Source organism: Haliotis rufescens, unplaced genomic scaffold (genome assembly GCF_023055435.1).
Source record: "Haliotis rufescens isolate VD_foot unplaced genomic scaffold, xgHalRufe1.0.p SCAF_3, whole genome shotgun sequence".
NCBI classification, from domain to species: Eukaryota; Metazoa; Mollusca; class Gastropoda; order Lepetellida; family Haliotidae; genus Haliotis; species Haliotis rufescens.
Window position 1 is genome coordinate 49,877,764 of NW_025964001.1, and position 19,218 is coordinate 49,896,981.

A 19,218-nucleotide genomic window follows, 5' to 3' on the forward strand; every position below is an offset into this window, starting at 1 on the left:
GGGACATTACCTATCTAATTATAGACATTGCAGTATTCTTAATATAGCTCTGACAGCTGAAACATTGTCCGGAGACGGAACGTTGTTATCATACGGGCCATTTTCGAGCCGAACAGTACATTTTCTAAACAACTTATTAACAACAGTCATCATATAAAACCGACATCCTCCCTGGGCTTTTTCAGAAATGGGTAAATAAATTATATCTTTAAATTTCATACTTCTTTTATAACAATTGTTGATATACATATAATTTCTTGTTACATACATACTCTTTTAAAAAGATATTTTTTCATCTAGTAATGTAAGTTGTTAGGAGATAGTAATAATATGTGTTGGCTGACGAAAGATGGCGGAAAGTGCCAACAAACAGCTGACCGGGTATTTTAGCGGTCATTTTATATACACAAAGATCTATTGCAATGTTAGCAACAGTATTGAATTAGGCATATTTGTAAACATTTGAAGTTAGAAAGATGGATAACCTTGTAGGTATGTTTGACCCAACAGCTGCCACGGAACTTCCTGCAAGCCTGCCTCCAGAGGTGAGTAGGCCTACTGAGTTTTAGATCAACAATGAGAAAAATCTTACTACAGTTTTACATGAAGTTTTATATCTTCATGTCTGCTGTTTATATACACATGATCTAAATGGTTTCTTGTTTATATTCTTTTATGACAATATGTATTGTTCGTTTAACGAAAACCCGTCATTGGCCAAGGAAGTAAAATGGTTGTCTGCTATTATATGTTGTCTTTTCAAATAATGAACAATTAATTATATTTTGACCACATCCACTTTTTTTTGTCATTTGAAAACAAACTTACAAATCTTAAACAATTCTGTAATGTTTTACAGTAATATATATCCCCACGTTGAGCCAACGTCTGGACCATCACAAAGTGTCAGCTAAATATCTTGGCTAACAGTGGCACCACACAAAGGATATTTGAACTGTTTACCCAGCAAATCCATGTTACTTCCTGACTATTGAAAGACATTCTTTTATTGACCACTAGGCCATGTTTTTAATTTACTTGAGCCTTTTTGAGGGAACTCATTATTTATGCTAAGATTAACCATGTAAGATCTAGTAAACATAACAGCTGGCTGATGTTAAGATAAGACAACAGATGATTATCATGATTATTTCATGCGATTTTGGGCCTACCTTTAGAATACAGTACCACAAACATTTCAAACACGTGACAATACCCTATGATGTAATTTGTAGTATTTTGATGCCAGTCACACTGGCAAATCAATATGCTGTGACGTCAGGGGTCAGCAACTGTACATAAGCTCCGGCCAACCTTTAGAATACAGTATCACAAACTTTTCATACACGTGTCAGTACCCAATGAAATAATTTGTAGTATTTTGTTGCCAGTCAAACCAGCAAAACAATACCCTGTGATGTCAGGGGTCATCGAGTGTGCATAACCTCCTCCCAGTGATCTATCATCTGATATACTCTATACGCAATGTCATGGAATACGCCCAGCAGTGTTGAGAGTTTTGAATATTTTTTAACTGAATATAGCCTGTGGCGGCATATTTTATAGGAAGGGCTAGTTTACGAAAGATTACAACCTTGTGTCATCACTAGCCATACTTATGCCTCCCTCGTTCCTTACAATTATCCACATTAATTTACACTGTTCCCTACCACACTTTTCTGCCACAAAAATCACCCGACGAATTATTAAATGCTATTTCATTCATCCGTAACCGTGAGTTTGACGTCTGACGCCAAGAGCTGTTTTCTGTTTGTGCCATATCGGCTCATTCCTCACCACTTGGTATCTCATGGATTTGGGACGAGTGTGCCAAATGGCATCAGGATCACTAGTAAATGCACGTAGACTAAAGTCACGAGACACCATGCCTACCCCTACCCGTAACCTTCATAAGTGTCCGTTACCTATTCGACCCTTTTCGTTCAGTTCCATAACGATGTAGGCATGACTAGGTAAACTGTTCGTGCCATATCGGCTCATTCCTCACCACTTGGTATCTCATAGGTTAGGGAATGGGACGAGTGTGCCGAATGGCATCAGGATCACTAGTAAATGCACGTAGACTAAAGTCGTGAGACACCATGCCTACCCGTAACCTTCATAAGTGTCCGTCACCTATTCGACCCTTTTTGTTCAGTTCCATAACGATGTAGGCATGACTAGGTAAATTTGCGCTTAGTTTCACAGTGCGGACGTAGCTCAGTCGGTTAGCTGTCAGGCTAACAATCCGAAGGTTATGAGTTCATGTCCGGCGGATTATCACAAAAACTGGTTACTTGTTTTTGAAACATGTGACTGACGGCAGAGATCGTCATCCCGAGAAGTTGTGGTACTGTATTCTGAAGGTGCTGCCAATTTTGTAATTAAATGGTGATCCGGATATTGATTAGTTTATTGACTGCCAAGGGATATTGGTTAGTTTCAGTCTGACGAACAACATATGACATATGGCCCAGCGATAAAACTATTTATCATTTCATGCTTAGGTTTGTTAAAATACATTTCTTGTTGCTTATGACCCTTCCGCGCCAAATATGTGTTCACTTTTTGGAAACGCCTCATGCATGCTAGTTTTGTTTTTGCTTGAGATTCCAACATTTTGCATATACCATTCATACTGCAGGGGTCAATTTAACTGTTGGCCCATGGCCAGTTAAAATTACTAAGGGCTTGCTGACACATAAAGACAAAAGTAGATGGTCTGTCTGGCTAGTCAAAATTTCACTGCTTCTTCATGCATGTTTAATTTTTTTAAGTGGACACTGAATTGACTTATGAATCATGTAAGTGTGATGAGAAAATATTTAGTGGGGATGAGGTCTTGTGAATGGTTAACTAAAAGAATGATTTATGCCATTATATCGGTAGAATGACAACCAGCTGCGACATTTATTTGCTCATAAATCACCACGAAATGAGGCAAATAGAAGCCAAGATTTTATCTCAGGGAGCAGGGAAAGGTGTTTCAGGAGTGAAGAGTTTTAAGATTTTCAGAGGCCCGCTAGGTGGCTAGGTGACCACAGGTTCGGTCACTTCGTAGGCCAGTTAGTTTGGAGAAGGAAGAAGCCTGCTGGCTACATACAAATTTGTTGTTAAATCTACCCCTGTTGTGTGTCAGATTTGCAGGAGCACCAAGCTGTAGGGTTATGAGACCAGTGAACATCTAGCTGGACTAGTTTTTTTCCCCAAATCGAGCTATTTTACATAAACCGCTTGTCCAAAATGTGATGTGAACTAGTTGTTATAACCAAAGGTGTCTATGCCTGAGCTGTCTGTGGTCTCTGTGGCCCTGGGCCCATCTCTTCCAGGATAAGAACATACCACAAGCCTGCCAGTATTCCTGCGAGCTAGTAAAAATTTCAAGGGCATTTTATCTTTACCTGGGCTAGTCAAGCTTTCATGTTTAGTTCTAAACCCGTCTTCATACTCCAAGATGTAGTGATAGTGGCCATAACATATTTATTTCATAGATTTGTAATTACTGAAAGATTTAAAAACTTCATCTTGCACAATTCTTTTGACCATTCTTGACATCCAAGTCTTTTAATGATCATTATGATGTGGATTCATAACACTACACAAAAAATGAAAGCCTTATGTTCAATTTCTTGGTTTAAGACAAAACTAAGTGAGTGAATGTTTAAAATTGGACATAAATATTTCAATTTTTAAAACTTGCATGCTACTATGGCTACAACATGTACAACAAAATTAGTTTTATTGATTCAGATGGCCATACCTTTTTGTGTGATGTGGGAGTATTTGGGACTTACATGATGCATATTATATGCAACCATTGCATCGTGTTAACAGTCTAGTCGGCAACTTTCGTAAAAATGGTATCTAACGAGAATGAGTGTAGTATTCCCTAGATATGGTTGGAAGCATTCTCCGATGGTGAGGATTCAAAATTGTACAAATGAAGGGGCTGAACCCCTAAGGGGCTGAGGGGCGGGGCCAGATAGGGGTTATTTGGCGCTATTGCTTTAAACGACTTCTTTTCTGGAACTTAAGATAGATATCAACCATATTTGGTTGGAAGCAATTTGATTTGTATATAAAATCTTTGTCTTGTTTTCATTTATGTATCACTCCGATTGCTTTGCCTTTAAACAGTTACTACAACATATTGACAAAAGTTATTTCCCATTGGACGTTAAGTTACATTTCTAAAATGGCTGATTAGATTTGTACTAAGTTTAGTACATAAATATGGCCAAGCAAACTTTTTTTAAAGCAAAAGTGTGACCCCTTGCCTCATTTGGCCAAGAAAGCTCAGAGTTGTAAAAACAAAGTGCATGGGGCTTAATAGCTGATCAATCTCATGAAAATCAGATCTTAGTTCTCGCTATCGCTAAACAAAGATCTGAGGACATACCATTACAGGTCACGTCAGAACGACCTTTCATCCGACCAATCAAAGCGTAGCTTACCATGTTACCAGATCATGAAAGTGACAGTTGGAATGTGTTTTCTAATCATGCTACCTCGAAAATGTTAACACAGGGTATTCTGAATGACAGTTAAGGCCCGTACGAGTGATTTCGTCAAAATTATCGTCTATCTCTCGTTTGCATGGGATAAACATTTGAATGGAGGAGGCATTGCACAGTACGTGGGAAGCATTGCCATACAATCTCAATGATATATATATAAGACATTCCAGAATGTTCATTTGTTCAGTTTTCAAAATTTTAATCGAGAGCTGTATCAACATATTTTTCAAGCGTAGTCTGAAATGGAAGTAGCATGGTTGAAACGAGTGACGTAAAACTTTAGAAAGCTTCTTTCTAATTGGCTGATGTCGACTTCTTGTTAGTCATTTCAGTGGGAAGTCAAGGTTCGCAAAAGGTCATTCTGACGTGATCCGTAATGGGACGTCCTCAGATCTTTGTTTAGCAGCAGCGAGAACTTAGATCTGATTTAGTGAGATTGAATAGCTGATTTACAGGTAAATTTTAGAATTTCACCTTATTTGATACTCGTCATTGGATAGATGGAGTGGGGCCATTTGGAAAAATTGAATCTTAATCTATATACACATATACTTGACATAACACAAATGCGTTCATGTTTCCAAAATCTGCCTTGGAAATTGTTGCCACCCCAGGGGTCCGGCTCGAAAGGGACTTTGGGTCATAATTACTTTAAAGATTGTCAAAATCCCCATCCTTTAGACCTATACTCATCTTCATTAGACAATACATGTACATCCAAGCTACCATTACTGGGCCTTCTGTTCATCTGTCCGGCACTCCCAAAGGAGTTAGAACCTTGACCATAACATGCAAACCGATGTTATCCAAACCCTACAATAAACAGACATACAGTGTATGTATACATTTGTTTGTTGTGAAGAGAATTATCATGGAACTGTTCTGGGTGAACAATACCTTCCAAATGACGTGCTGGTTTTCTTGGGGAATTAGTCAGCAAAGAGCCAGAGTCACAGGAGACTAATCACAATTTTATTTACAAGAACAATTAACAATTTACAATATACTTAGATAATAACTGAGGGTGCCACAGAGAGTCGGTTTTGGTTCATTTCGGTTGTTAAGTTTACTTTATTTGAATTTGGTTTGTTTCGCTTTGATTTTCCTTCGGTTCAATGCGATAGGGTTTGGTTTATTTTGCTTCGGTACGGTTTGGGTTCGATTCCCAGTATGGTTTGGTTTGCATGGTACGGTTTGGGTTCAATTCCCAGTATGGTTTGGTTCGCTTCGGTACGGTTTGGGTTCGATTCCCAGTATGGTTTGGTTCGCTTCAGTACGGTTTGGGTTCGCTTCCCAGTATGGTTTGGTTCGCTTCGGTACGGTTTGGGTTCGATTCCCAGTATGGTTTGGTTCGCTTCAGTACGGTTTGGGTTCGCTTCCCAGTATGGTTTGGTTCGCTTCGGTACGGTTTGGGTTTCGATTCCCAGTATGGTTTGGTTCGCTTCGGTACGGTTTGGGTTCGATTCCCAGTATGGTTTGGTTCGCTTCGGTACGGTTTGGGTTCGTGTCATTTCACTTCGCTTTTGAGATTGGTTGATCAGGTCAATGCTCAAAATTTGTTGTGATACAAATAACTCAGATAATCAGGCTGATGCCATTTGTTCTCAACTGGCGACCCATAGTGAAAAGACTGGACACAAGAAAACATAACAAGATACAGCTAATAGCTGTTTCGTGATTTGCACCGTTTATTCAGGAGATTTTGTATTTTTATCAAGAATATGTGCAATTGGCATTGTTCGGTATGTATGGTGCGTTGATCCTGGTATGGATGAATACTGTCTGTGAGTGAAATACGGTAGGAAAAGGTGTTGATGTTTTCATGGTCTATATCTTGAAAAATAACCCTTTTGGATTTATAAATTGGTGGTTCCTCTGGATCATATCGAGGATTATCTTCTAGACCCAGCCACTCATGGAGATCGTTCCAGCTATCATCAAGGTAGCGCTGTATGAGGTGGGGAGGAACACTTTCGAAATAGCATGTGAATTGACCAGGATATTCTTTATATGAGACCTTGACATAGCAGTCTCCTTGAATAATTTCAATGCCCATAACTCTTTCCATTTTATGATCTACTTTTCGTAGGTGTTTTGGAAAAAACGGATATGGTTTGACATCTAATTCTATGCATGGTTTGGTGTTGTCTTGCTTGACATTTCCGGACATTGTATTCCCTGACAGAACATTGATTGATTTATTGTCTTGTGCTGATTCCTTTTGGTCGAAAAACTTATGATTCTTCAGTGGACGTTTTCGTCGTTTTCCTGACATACTTCTTTTGAGGTGAAATTCTCTCCGAATGGAGTCTGGAATGCTGCTGCCATACTCCCATGTGTTTCCTCTTTCTGGGTCCTTCCATTTTACTCTGTAGTAGATTTTGCCATTTGCTCTCTTGGAACTAACAATTGAGTGGATGCCCTCTGGATTGAAGACCTGAGGGATATCCTTGGTTTGATTACCTGATGTTGGACTTGGAGGTTGTACCTGGCTGTCGTCAGGTTGTTTTCTGGATTTGGGCTGGTGATGCTTACTATTCACTCCTCTTTCCCCTTTGTTTACCTTTTCATTTACCTTGGTTGGAGCACTAGGACCTGGTGTGGCATGATTTTCCTTCATTGTTGCCGTGGGACTGGTAGGTTTTTCTGTTGTACTTGAAGCAGGGATTTTCTTCTTTGTTGGGGTCTTTTGCTTTGGACTCTTGTTGCTGGAAGTACCTGCCTTTGTTTTGGAATTGACCTTCTTACCTTTCTGTTGTGGAGGTGATTGATCAGTAGCCTGGTAAGTTGAACTTGTTGGTGGGGAATTGTTGCTGTCAAGATGAGTATCATTGACTGGTTCCTCGTTGTCATCCATGACTCCTGAATCTATGTCACTGGGGTTATTGAGGTATGGTTCTGGAGGATACTGTGGACGATCAGCAGGATCAAAATATGGCTTCAGACGGTTGGCATGGACCAGTGGTTTGTGTATTTTGTCGTCAGAACATCGGCGCAGTTTGTAGGTATAATTTGGACCTGTATGGATGATATAATAGCTACCATACCACTTTTTGGTTAATTTGTTGGAAAGGCCTTTTTCAACTTTTTGACAGTAAAGCCAAACTCTTTGACCTGGGGCGAATTCTGGTTCTTTAGCCTTTCTATTATATTGTTCTGAATACACCTCCTTAGCCCGAGCAGTGTTTTCAGCTGCGATTGTTCTAGTGATTTCAAGCTCCTCAAGCAAATTGGAAAGATAACTTTTGTTATTGTGGCCTAAATTTTCTTTTGGAATTAATGCTACATCTTGTGGAGCTCTCATTTCCCGGCCGAAAAGCATAACATATGGGGATTTTTGAGTTGATGAATTTGGAGCCATCCGATAGGCCATCATGATGCCAGGAATAAAACGGGGCCAATCATTTTGAGACTTGTTACAATAGGCTCTTAGTGATTGATTGATGTAAGAGTTGAGCCTTTCTACACAGCTGTTTGTTTGAGGATGGTATGGGCTGGTATGGGTAAATTTAATTGCCAAAAGTTCACAAATTGCTTTGATAAGTTTGGACATGAAATTCTGACCTCTGTCTGAAATTAAGGTCCTTGGAGCGCCATAACGACAAATTATTTCTCTGACGAAAACATCTGCTACCTCTTTGGCTTCTTGGGTCCGAAGTGGAAAGGCTTCACACCATCTAGATGATGCATCTGTGATGACCAAAATGTACTTGTACTTATCTGGTGTTGTTGGCAGGGGACCGAGAATGTCAATGTGCCATCGGGTGAAGACCTCTTCTACAGGTAGTGGACGAAGTGGTGCCTTCTTGCCATGGTAGTGCCTCTTGGTCTGTTGACATACCTCACATGTCTGGACATAAGTAGCAATATCGCTGTACATTTTGGGCCAGTAGTACTTAGGTCTCATGGTGTTGTGCATCCTTTCTTTCCCATGGTGGCAACCGCCAAACTCTGAGTCATGATAGGATTGCAGGACTTGATTTCTGAGGGTTCTTGGGACTGCCAGCTGTTTAATGAACTTGTCTGCGTGGCCTTTCTGTCTTTGTGGAACAAATCGGTATAGGATGCCTTCATCAATTTCAAAAGTATTGGCTTCAATAAGAATCTTTTGACGATCCTTTTCATTTTGTGGAAGGACTTCATCCTCTTTGTAGTCAAAGATTTGGATGAAATCTGGACAAATCCTTTGTAGGTGACGTAAATTTGGATGTTCTTTTATACTTACTTCAACCAATGTGTCTTGGGTAACATCAGCATTTGAAGCATGTAATGCTGCGACAACATTAACTGGTACTGACTGATAATCCTCTTCATATTCAAAGGTGGCTGACCAATGAGTTGTCTGTGTGTCTGATTCTAAGTGATTGACAATAGGTGTGCAAATATCCTCAGTCTGAGTTGTCTGTGTGACCTGTGTGGATGAATGGGTGTTTGGCAAGATTGTATTGCTAGTTGATTTGCTTTGCTGAGTTGAAGTTACTGAGAAGACTGTTTTCTCAGCATCTTCTTCTGTCTGATCATTACAGTTAATATTTTCCTCATATTCCCTACGTGACAGAGCATCAGCATTCCCATTGGCTTTGCCGCTGCGGTGAACAATGTCAAAAGTGTAGGTAGAAAGTTCCAAAGACCATCGTCCTAACCTACCTGTGGCATCCTTGATGGATTTCAGCCACTTCAATGCTATATGATCAGTGTAGACTGTGAATTTGGAATTTGCAAGGTATGGACGAAAGGATCTAATGGCTTCAACTAGAGCTAAGCCTTCCTTTTCTGTAATGCTCCAGTTCTTTTCGCTGCCATGAAGAGCTCTACCACCAAAAGCTATTGGATGTTCATTATTTTTCTCGTCTTTTTGACTCAAAACAAAACCTATGCTCATATCACTGGCATCAGTTGCAAGAAGAAATTCTTTGTCAAAATTTGGATACGCCAGAACAGGTGTATTACTCATAGCATGTTTGAGTGTGTTGAATGCCTGATCACACTCAAGTGACCATTGGAACTTTGGTTTCTTTCCTAGTTCTGCCTCCGAATGCTTCTTTAGCAAGGCATTCAGTGGAAGCGCTATGTGAGCGTAATTTTTCACATACTTCCTGTAGAAGTTCGTGAGACCTAAGAAGGAGCGAATCTGCTTTTGTGACTTGGGCACTGGAAAGGTTCTAATTGCTTCAATCTTTTTGTCATCAACTTGAACACCTCCACATGATAAAACATGACCCAGAAAAGAAACTTTGTCCGTTGCAAAATTGCATTTGGATGGCTTTAGTGTTAATTTTGCCTGTTTCAGATAGTAAAATACTTGCTCCAAATGTTGGAGATGCTCTTCAAAGTTTTTGCTGTAAATTATCAAATCATCAATGTATATCAGCGCAACCTTAAAAAGCAATTTTCGTAGCACTTTGCTCATGAGCTGTTGAAAACAAAGTGGAGAATTAGTCAAACCTTGGGGCAATCGTTTGAATTGATAAAGGCCTTGATGGGTGACGAAAGCAGTTTTATGCTTTGAATCTTCATGTAATGGCACTTGGAAGAAGCCATTAGCAAGGTCTAAAGTTGAGAAGATCTTAGCATGTGCATTGGCGATGTTATCAATAACATCATCAAAAACAGGAAGAGGCCAAGACATTGGTAAAGTGACAGAATTCAACTTTCTGTAGTCACAAACAAATCTATATGAGCCATCACGTTTTTTGACTAGGATAATTGGAGCTGAATACATAGAAGTAGATTCCTCGATCAAATCATACTTTAGAAAATCATCTATAAGTTCTTCAGTGACTTTTTGGAGATGAGGAGATTGACGATATGGTCTACTCTTAACGGGTTGGTGGTTGCCAGTGTCAATGATATGTTGGTGCATGTCAGTCTTACCTAAATCTGCAAGACTCGTTGAAAACATGTTTCTATTTTGTCCCAAAAATCTAAGTAGTCTGTGTCGTTGGTCTGGAGTCAGTTGTGTATTGGTCAAATCAAATCCTAATTCTTGTGCAATTTTAACATAATCCCTGGTGTCATTGGCTCTCTTCTCAGTGGTGTGAACGGTACTGATGAATGGTTGGTCAGAGTCGATTTCATAAACAGAGCCCTGTTCAATGTAACTAAATTTGCCTACAACTGTACCCTTGTCAAGAACCTTTTCTTCTTGGGAGGGATTCATAAGCCTAAATGTAGCAGTTTTGCTTTTCACTTTGGAAAGAGTTCTACCACCTGCTACTTCAGAATGAGCAGTGAGGGAAGCAATGGGTTCAATGAGGATGAGGGAGTCCTCTTTGGTCTCTGATAGTCTAACCTTGAAATGAATTTCACTCTGAGGGGGGATGTAAATCTGATCTATTGTTTTTGCTAATCCACTAATCTCTTGTACTGAATTGGCTATGAAATTGATATATTGCCTGTCTGAGGTGCTGTTGTTAAGTATCAAGGAATGACAGCTATAATCTAAGACTGCATCATTGTCATCAAGGAAGTTTTCACCTAGTATCACTGCCTCTGGAAGTGTAGGCAGAATGTGGAATCTTTGAGAAAATTCCTTTAACCTGTGGAAAGGGTGAGTTTCCAAGAGTAAGGTTTTCAAAAGCTGTGCTAAGAAAAGCAGACGAAATACAAGAAATGGATGCCCCTGTATCTACTAAACAATTTGTTGTTTTTGTGCCAAATTTTGCCTGAATTACACTGTTGGCAAGGGGCGTAACTAAAGACACTGTTGGAATTTCACTTTCAAAGTTACTTTCCATTCCAGACTCCATATTTGCCATGACACCTATTAGTATGTACCGTACTAAATTAAAGGATGACAAGTATTCAACAATGTATTACTTACAATATTTGAAGACTTTTTCTTCCTTTGTTGGTGTCTTTGGAGGAGTTGGTTGTCTTTAATCCAGTGTTGAGGTCAGAGGTAGATGCAGCTTGCTTGTTATTCCATCAGATGATCACGGTTGGGCATGTCCTCCAATGGGTTTCTTGTAGCTGGTCGTAGTTAGTTCCTGGACTCTGTGGTTCCGAAAACGATGATTCTCCGCCAAATTATCATGGGACTGTTCTGGGTGAACAATACCTTCCAAATGACGTGCTGGTTTTCTTGGGGAATTAGTCAGCAAAGAGCCAGAGTCACAGGAGACTAATCACAATTTTATTTACAAGAACAATTAACAATTTACAATATACTTAGATAATAACTGAGGGTGCCACAGAGAGTCGGTACAACACTCTGGGCTGTGGGAGAGAGGTCTGCTTGGTAAGAGAGTCAAACCCCTTCTCTGCCTAAAACCTGCCTACAGTATGTATTTAACAAAAATTTAAACAATAGAAAGGAATGTGATTGGTTGATACACGATTGGTTGTGTCCTAAGCTAAATGGATGGCTAGACAGAGGGGAATACTAAATCCTGTTTATCCTGTTGGACTGGCACTAATCTTGTTGACATATTTACTGGATGCTTTGAAAGAGATTAGGGTGTCACTATAGATGAGCTTGTGTGGGGGCTAATCCTTAATGCCCTATAGACGAGCTTGTATGGGGGCTAATCCTTAATGCACTATAGACGAGCTTGTATGGGGGCTAATCCTTAATGCACTATAGACGAGCTTGTATGGGGGCTAATCCTTAATGAGTCTTAATTGAAATAATGTTATTCTAATATACCCCGGTGGGTGATGACAGATATACTTAAATAAATATCCTTTGTCTGGGAGATGGGATCTTGATACCTTAGGCTAGCATTTATCTAAAAGCTTTAAATCAATTAAACTATGTAGACGTAACTCTTGTCTTATTGAATAGTATGTCTAGAAGACGCGCTCCCATTACCTTAGGCTAGCAACCATCTAAAAAGCTTTAACTGAAACTACTGATATTTTATATATGCATTTTACCTAATGATAATTATTACTTGCTAAAACTACAATTATATGAAATGATGTATAAATATTACATCATGATAACTCATAAAAGCACTTGATGTAGATCTAATTATTATAAGATAACTTAGTATTTTTTTATATATGCATTTTACCTAATGATAATTATTACTTGCTAAAACTACAATTATATGAAATGATGTATAAATATTACATCATGATAACTCATAAAAGCACTTGATGTAGATCTAATTATTATAAGATAACTTAGTATAAATGTTATCCCATGATAGAATAATACATTTATGCCAATAGGATTTGCCCTGGGGTCCAGGTTTGCCTCTGGAAACTTAGATCCAGTGTAGTAGTATAGGTAATAGTCGTTCTGCCGCAACTCCACTGTAGCCAGATTTATATACCTATACCACCACTACAGAGGGAATTATTTATGCAAAAATGATGATGCGATTCAACGATAGTCATAAGTCGTATTAAAAGAAACATCAATATTAATTAATAATGGCCTGCCACCACGGCTAAGGTATCTAAAGATATAGCCAAGGATTGGTTAAAGAAACAAGCGATGTGGCAAATATACTTACCGGCACCACGTTTTATACCGAGGAAGAAGTTTGATATTTTTACAACGAATGAAGTTCATCAGGCTGACCTCTTGTTTCTTCCCCACGATAAGGTAAGACGCAAAACGTATAAATGCGCTTTATCCGTATTGGATGTGGCTAGTCGATACAAGGAGGCTGAGCCATTAACTTCGAAAGATTCAACAGAAGAAGCTAATGCACTGAGCCACATATATAAACGCGGACCACTAAAATGGCCTAAGCTATTTCAAGTAGATCCCGGTCGCAAGTTTATGGGATCGGTAACTAAACTGTTAACAAAGCACGATGTCGAAATCAGGCGTGGTGAAAAAGAGGCCCACCGTAGTCAAGCTATCGTCGAAAGATTTAACCGGACATTAGCAGAACGTTTGTTTGGCTATCAGTATGGAATTGAAATGAAATCGGAACGATTAAGATCAACCGAATGGGTGACACGATTATCAGCTGTTGTATCAGCGCTGAATAATGAAGTAACAAGATTAATCGGGAAGAAACCATCCGATGCGATTAAAATGAAATCCGTGACTTCCGAATCTTCAGCACCGAGGAGAGGCAAAGAACAAAAACTTACGGATAGAGTAAGCTTAAGATATTTATACCAGCCCGGTGAACACGAAGGAGGCCTACGTCGCGCAACCGATCCGATTTGGCCCCTTAAGACATGTAACATTAGTCCATTGGTTATGAAAGAAGGAGAGCCTATTCTTTATTATCTTAAAGATGGACCGGGCAGGGCATTTGTACGAGAAGAGTTGTTCATAGTTCCCAACGGTACAGTATTACCGCCCTAAATAACCATAAGCATAGGTAGTTACACCATCATTATCTATCCATCTCTTTGTATCTAAGGGGGTTAATGATGTCTTGTTCATTCTTAATCCATATATCCTATGATTGTAACTTCTTAAAGAGTTCATCTCGTGTTTGAATGTTCTACCATTGAATAATGCTTCTTTATACTGTTCGTGTTTGATATGCTTTTTTACCACACACTTCTTAACACCCTTAGCTTTTCTTATCTCTCCATTATCAGACTTCTTTATAGAATACATCTTAGTTCTTAATCCGACATACTCCGCTATAGGAGTCCCAGCACATTCATCCTTCATCTTACGTAACACCTTTTTATTTACAACGCTGTGCAGTGGATTATCTTTAGGGTAATCGCTCGTGTCGTACATATCTATTTTTCTGTCATATCCTTATATATATCCTCGGTTTGTATTTCCATCAACAAAGAATCTGTGTCGGTATATAACACCTCGGATCTATCACCGTATTGCTTCTTAAGTTCGTTGTAATAAAAGTCATACATTAAGTGTTTTGACAAGTCGAGAATACTCATACCAACGAACACCAGTCTGTTGAATTTTATATTACTCTTCTGCATATGCAACGTGGCTAAGTCGTTATCGAATATCTTGCTTCTGTTAAAAGCCGGACTGGCTATAAGTTTCCTGAGTCTTTCTTCCTCATTAGATCTGACTAATTTAACATCAACACGCTTCCTTAGATTCTCCATAGTTTTACCAAATACTGAGTTATTCATGAGCTTATATAGATTCTTTTCGAAATCGCTGGTAGCCATCTTTCTTAAATCTGTGTTCAACCTTATATAGGGCTCCATCCAAGGGCTTTGATCAAACTTTAGAACTCTGTGTATTTTCTTAAGTTTCATACCTAACGATAGATACAACTGGAGATTTCTGTGGTGAACTATATATTTTGTCTTATCCATCAAATTTGGTACGAGTTTTTCTACGTTAGCTAACCTGGAGTGTTGATATTCCGACATCCAATCTTTATTCACCATTAATCTTTCGGGAACTAGCGGATAACTGTTATGATCTTTATGTAACGAATTTGGATATACCAAGTCCACTTCTAGTATGTACCCTTTATTCGCATTGATATTATGGATATCATCCACTTTGATATCATCGATATATCATAGATATAATATGTGCGTGTCGGGTTTACTCGGATCATATCCTTCCACTAATTTATTATTAGCCTTAGAATACCTTTTCGCTACCATCGATATACCACCTCTTAATCCTTTCTCAATAAACAAGTGCATATCGTAATCTGTGAGTAGTTTTAGTTCTACGCTGGTCTTCTTCAACAATGCATCCCACGATAGTCCGGGACTGGAATAGTACCATGCTGGGTCCAAGCCGTATTGTTTTAAACATGTCTTTCTAAGATCTCGAATAAATCGGCGAGTAACAGTACATTGGTTTTTAAGTACAGATCGTGATAATCACCTAAATTCTTACAACCTAATTTATCCCAGACCGTCAGAGCTTGTTCATAATCGGCATCAGTTATTTTAGATTCTGTTAAGTTACTATAGAATGATTCAAGGGGTGGTAATTTAGTTTCCTCGAATCTAGACCAATCATCCATATATTCGTAAGGATATACACCTTTTCTCAACAACAAATAACGCGTTAACCTATCGGAATATTGATTTGTTATCGCAAAGTCATCGGGATTGTTCGCATTAGCTAAATTGTCCAGGGAAGATAACAGAAACTGCACGGAGTCTATGAATCTAAGCCCATTACTTTGCTTTATTCTGGCTCTCCCATCCTTGTCCGTATAGTGTATAGTTTTAGTCAACAAGAATGATATGTATTTTTCCATATTATTAGGAATGCACGTTAAGCCACCGTCGGTCTTTGAGATAGCTTGCATAATGAGATGTGAATCGTATCCTCTAAGGTTATGAAACACAACGGGGATGGGTATTGTTTGAGAATTCATTTTTAGTTTCAAGTTACACTTGTTATGCGCGGCTCCCCGATTATTACCCGTGACATGGCAATGATCTCTTACGGAATCCCCATTCAGGGGTTTATTACAAACATGACAACTCGTTGACCTCTTATAGGCCCTCCAATTATCCCTCGTCATACACATGAGTTTCTTACACGATAAATTTTCCCTGATTATTCTCTCTTCATTTTGTAGATATTCTAGGAACTTTCCCGCTGCATCGGGACCTCTGTAAATCACGGGCTGGTTTGTTTTCCCATCATACCTTACAACTATATATCCAAACCCACAAGGAATATGTTCTTGAGTTTTGTATGTAAAACTACTATCTTGATTATTATCTTGATTATTTTCTATAGGTTTGATAAGCCTCAAAGTCAGCATAAATTACGTACGGTACTGGCATTTGATTACAAAAATGTTCAAATTTTAATATATTTTTTCCCTCTTTAGGCATATCGATCCTGATAGCAGTCTGTCCAACACCTCTACAGTCTTCTTTATGTGCTTCCAATAGATCTTGTCTGATGTACCCATGCAGGCATCTTTCACAGAAATATTTCTTTCCCTTATATTTTGTTTGATCGTATAATAGCCTGTTTAAACTCTTTATCCATGTATAAAGATATTTACCATCTTTTTCGATTAGAAATGAATTGATTCTGGGAATATGTTCCGGAGCGGAGCTTATCCTGTGTACAACAATTCCTTTAGAAGAATGTCCGAAAACATTTATAGCTAAATAATTTTGCTTTTCCACCTTATCAATTTGTGAGATTGGTGTTGGTTCGTCTATACCATCGAAGTTGAGTCTATCGTTTTGAGGATAGCTAGAAGGTCTATTTGCAATTTTAGAATCTACGGGGAACAATGCAGATCTTATCATCATTCTTAAACAGTCATCGGATTTATTTTTTACATTAATTATGGCTTTTTTCTTCTTATAATACGGGGGCAAATCTATATAAGATCCACCTTTGAAGGGCATATAATTTGCTATATATAAATATAAACTATCAATTTTATCCACACCCCAACCCGAACCTCTATTAGTCCAGCGTTCTAAAGTTTCCTCTGAATTGATGTATCTAATGATGCGTGTATAGTATCGGATTCGGTTATAACTTCTTGATAGCTTCGCAAATATGGTTCGGTATATTCAGTGCTATCGTCTGTGTTACTTTTACTCAATGACATTTTAATTCTCAGCTGGTATTTTATACTACCGTATGTCGCTGTGTATAAGGCGAGTTTTTCGTACCTAAAATGAGGGGGTTAAGAAGGGGGGTCGTCTTATACACGGAGTCGAAGATCTGACATTTTCTTCCACTGGCGATGTCAACCGGCGTCCGATAGCCAGCCAAGCATTTGACAATAAAACTTTGCTTTTCGTCCTAAATAACTTTTCCAATAACTATTTCCATACATAAACATGACTTGTATCTCTTTTCCTTGAATAAGGTTTAATAATTTCTGCAAATAAAGTTGAAATGACCCTTGCCTTGATGCAGATTGTCAAACCAGCTGACACGGTAAAACAATCAACATCCGTGAGTAGAGAGCCGGAAGTACCGGTATGCATTTGCATATTGCACATGTGACCTAACATGTGATAACCGGTGAAGCTGAAATCAATTCCCGCTGTTTTTACAGTTGTATTAACAACTGTTGGAGACGGTGTGTATAAGTGATTGTGGAACAAACACGCTGAATGTGAAGCAAACATAAGCCTAGTTAGTTACAACATAGTTAATTGGCGATTAAATTACTCACCATTGTCTGTTATATGTTATTACTTCATAAATGAATTTTATTTTACGGGCAGCAATTTGGGGTCGAACCGTGTAAACACAAAATGGCAACATGTGCTGGAGTTACACATGCGACCAATCATCGTAGAAAAAACAACGCAAGATAAACATATTTTTATTGCATATATAACGTTTGTGTGCGCACTTGCGATGTGCTTCATTCCAGGTCGCCTTATACATGGAGTATAGGATTTTTGGTTGATTTTGAAGGCGTGTACAGGGGGGTCGTCTTATATGTGGGGTCTCCTTATACACAGCGATATACGGTATGTAAATCATCTAACTCCTCGTTAATTTTACTCTATATGATGGGCTTAACATCATTAACATCCATGTTGGAATTAATATCCATCTTCCAACCTCTTAGATATTTACCAACGCCGGCGGATGTGGGTACAAATTTTAATTCTTGTTGTTGATTATCTTGTTGTTTTTTATCAACATCATCTTGTTGTTTATTATCTAGTAAAGCGATCAATTCAGCTTTTCTCATTCGAGAATAACCTCTCAGCCCACTGTTTTTTGCTTGAGCTTTGAGTTCTCTAACAGTCTGGGGTTTGTTGTATTCCAAACCGAGTAAATCGATCAATTCAGCTTTTCTCATTCGAGAATCCCATGTAGACCACGTTGTTTTGCCATAGCCTTCAACTCTCTGACAAAAGCCATTGTGACCATGGTATATACAAAATGATTCATTTGTCTAAATGGTTATTTTTCATATATAAATACGTATTCTCCCCAACCTATTCCTCTCATTGATGTAATCTCTCTTCCTATTATAAATAATCTGCTTCCTGACCTTATCAGCACCGTGACTCTTACATAAACTGTAACTACATTTGACTCCAATCCCACATACAGAACAAACGTAATTTTTAAAACCCTTTCTGATGTTATAAGCATGGGTACCACAGTAAATACCAACGGATGGCTTCTGACATTGAATCAATTTCCCCATGAGTGTATATTTGCACAGATTCATGGTTATACACATATCGTATCATTTGTCTAAAAGGTAAATCACATCTCCACTGGTGAGTTATTGATAAGTAGTCAGCATGGTCAGAGTGACTCGCTCGCCCGCCCTAACTAGGTCATGGTTTATGCGTAGTAATTGTATAGCTGAAAATTGCAACAACTGATAACCCAAATATTATGAATATGACCTCGCGTTTTTTTTTGTTCCTCTGACGGTGTATAAAACTGACTTATTGTTGGTTTTGGCATAGGGTCAAGTTTTTTCCCATAAACAAGGAAGTATTCGTGCCTGGCATATTCAACATCCTTAAACATTTGAATTGAATGTCCCTGTCTACGCAGTCCTTCATGAATAAAATCTAATCTCTCTATTCTCCGTCTGGTCCATTGTGACTGGGCTGCTTCGAGTTGTTCTAATGCTTTATTATGTCTTTTCTGCTCCGAACCTCTCATACTAGAAAATAAAAAATTACTCCCCGAAAAAGCTAGAGCATTAACAATAGCTCCACCGACCATCATCGTAATTGATGCCATGTTTATATGAATATAAAATATTCAAATGCTTAATAATATAAAATATTCAAATGTTTAATTACTTCATTATGTCTTCCGGGATAAGCCCTTGTTTGATGAGCATATCTTTTG

At 38.6% G+C, this 19,218-nt stretch overlaps 1 protein-coding gene across 2 annotated transcripts in view; it reads left to right on the top strand.

The window, feature by feature from the left end:
- The first annotated feature begins 344 nt into the window (after positions 1-344).
- The window catches only part of LOC124117813 (GTP-binding protein 2-like), a 71,219-nt gene continuing 52,345 nt past the window's right edge, over positions 345-19,218 (top strand). For both annotated transcript variants that reach the window (XM_046479838.2, XM_046479839.2), the window contains exon 1: positions 345-545. In XM_046479838.2, the coding sequence (XP_046335794.1) occupies positions 477-545 (69 nt within the window). In that variant the 5' untranslated portion in view covers positions 345-476. The remainder of the gene's footprint in view (positions 546-19,218) is intronic.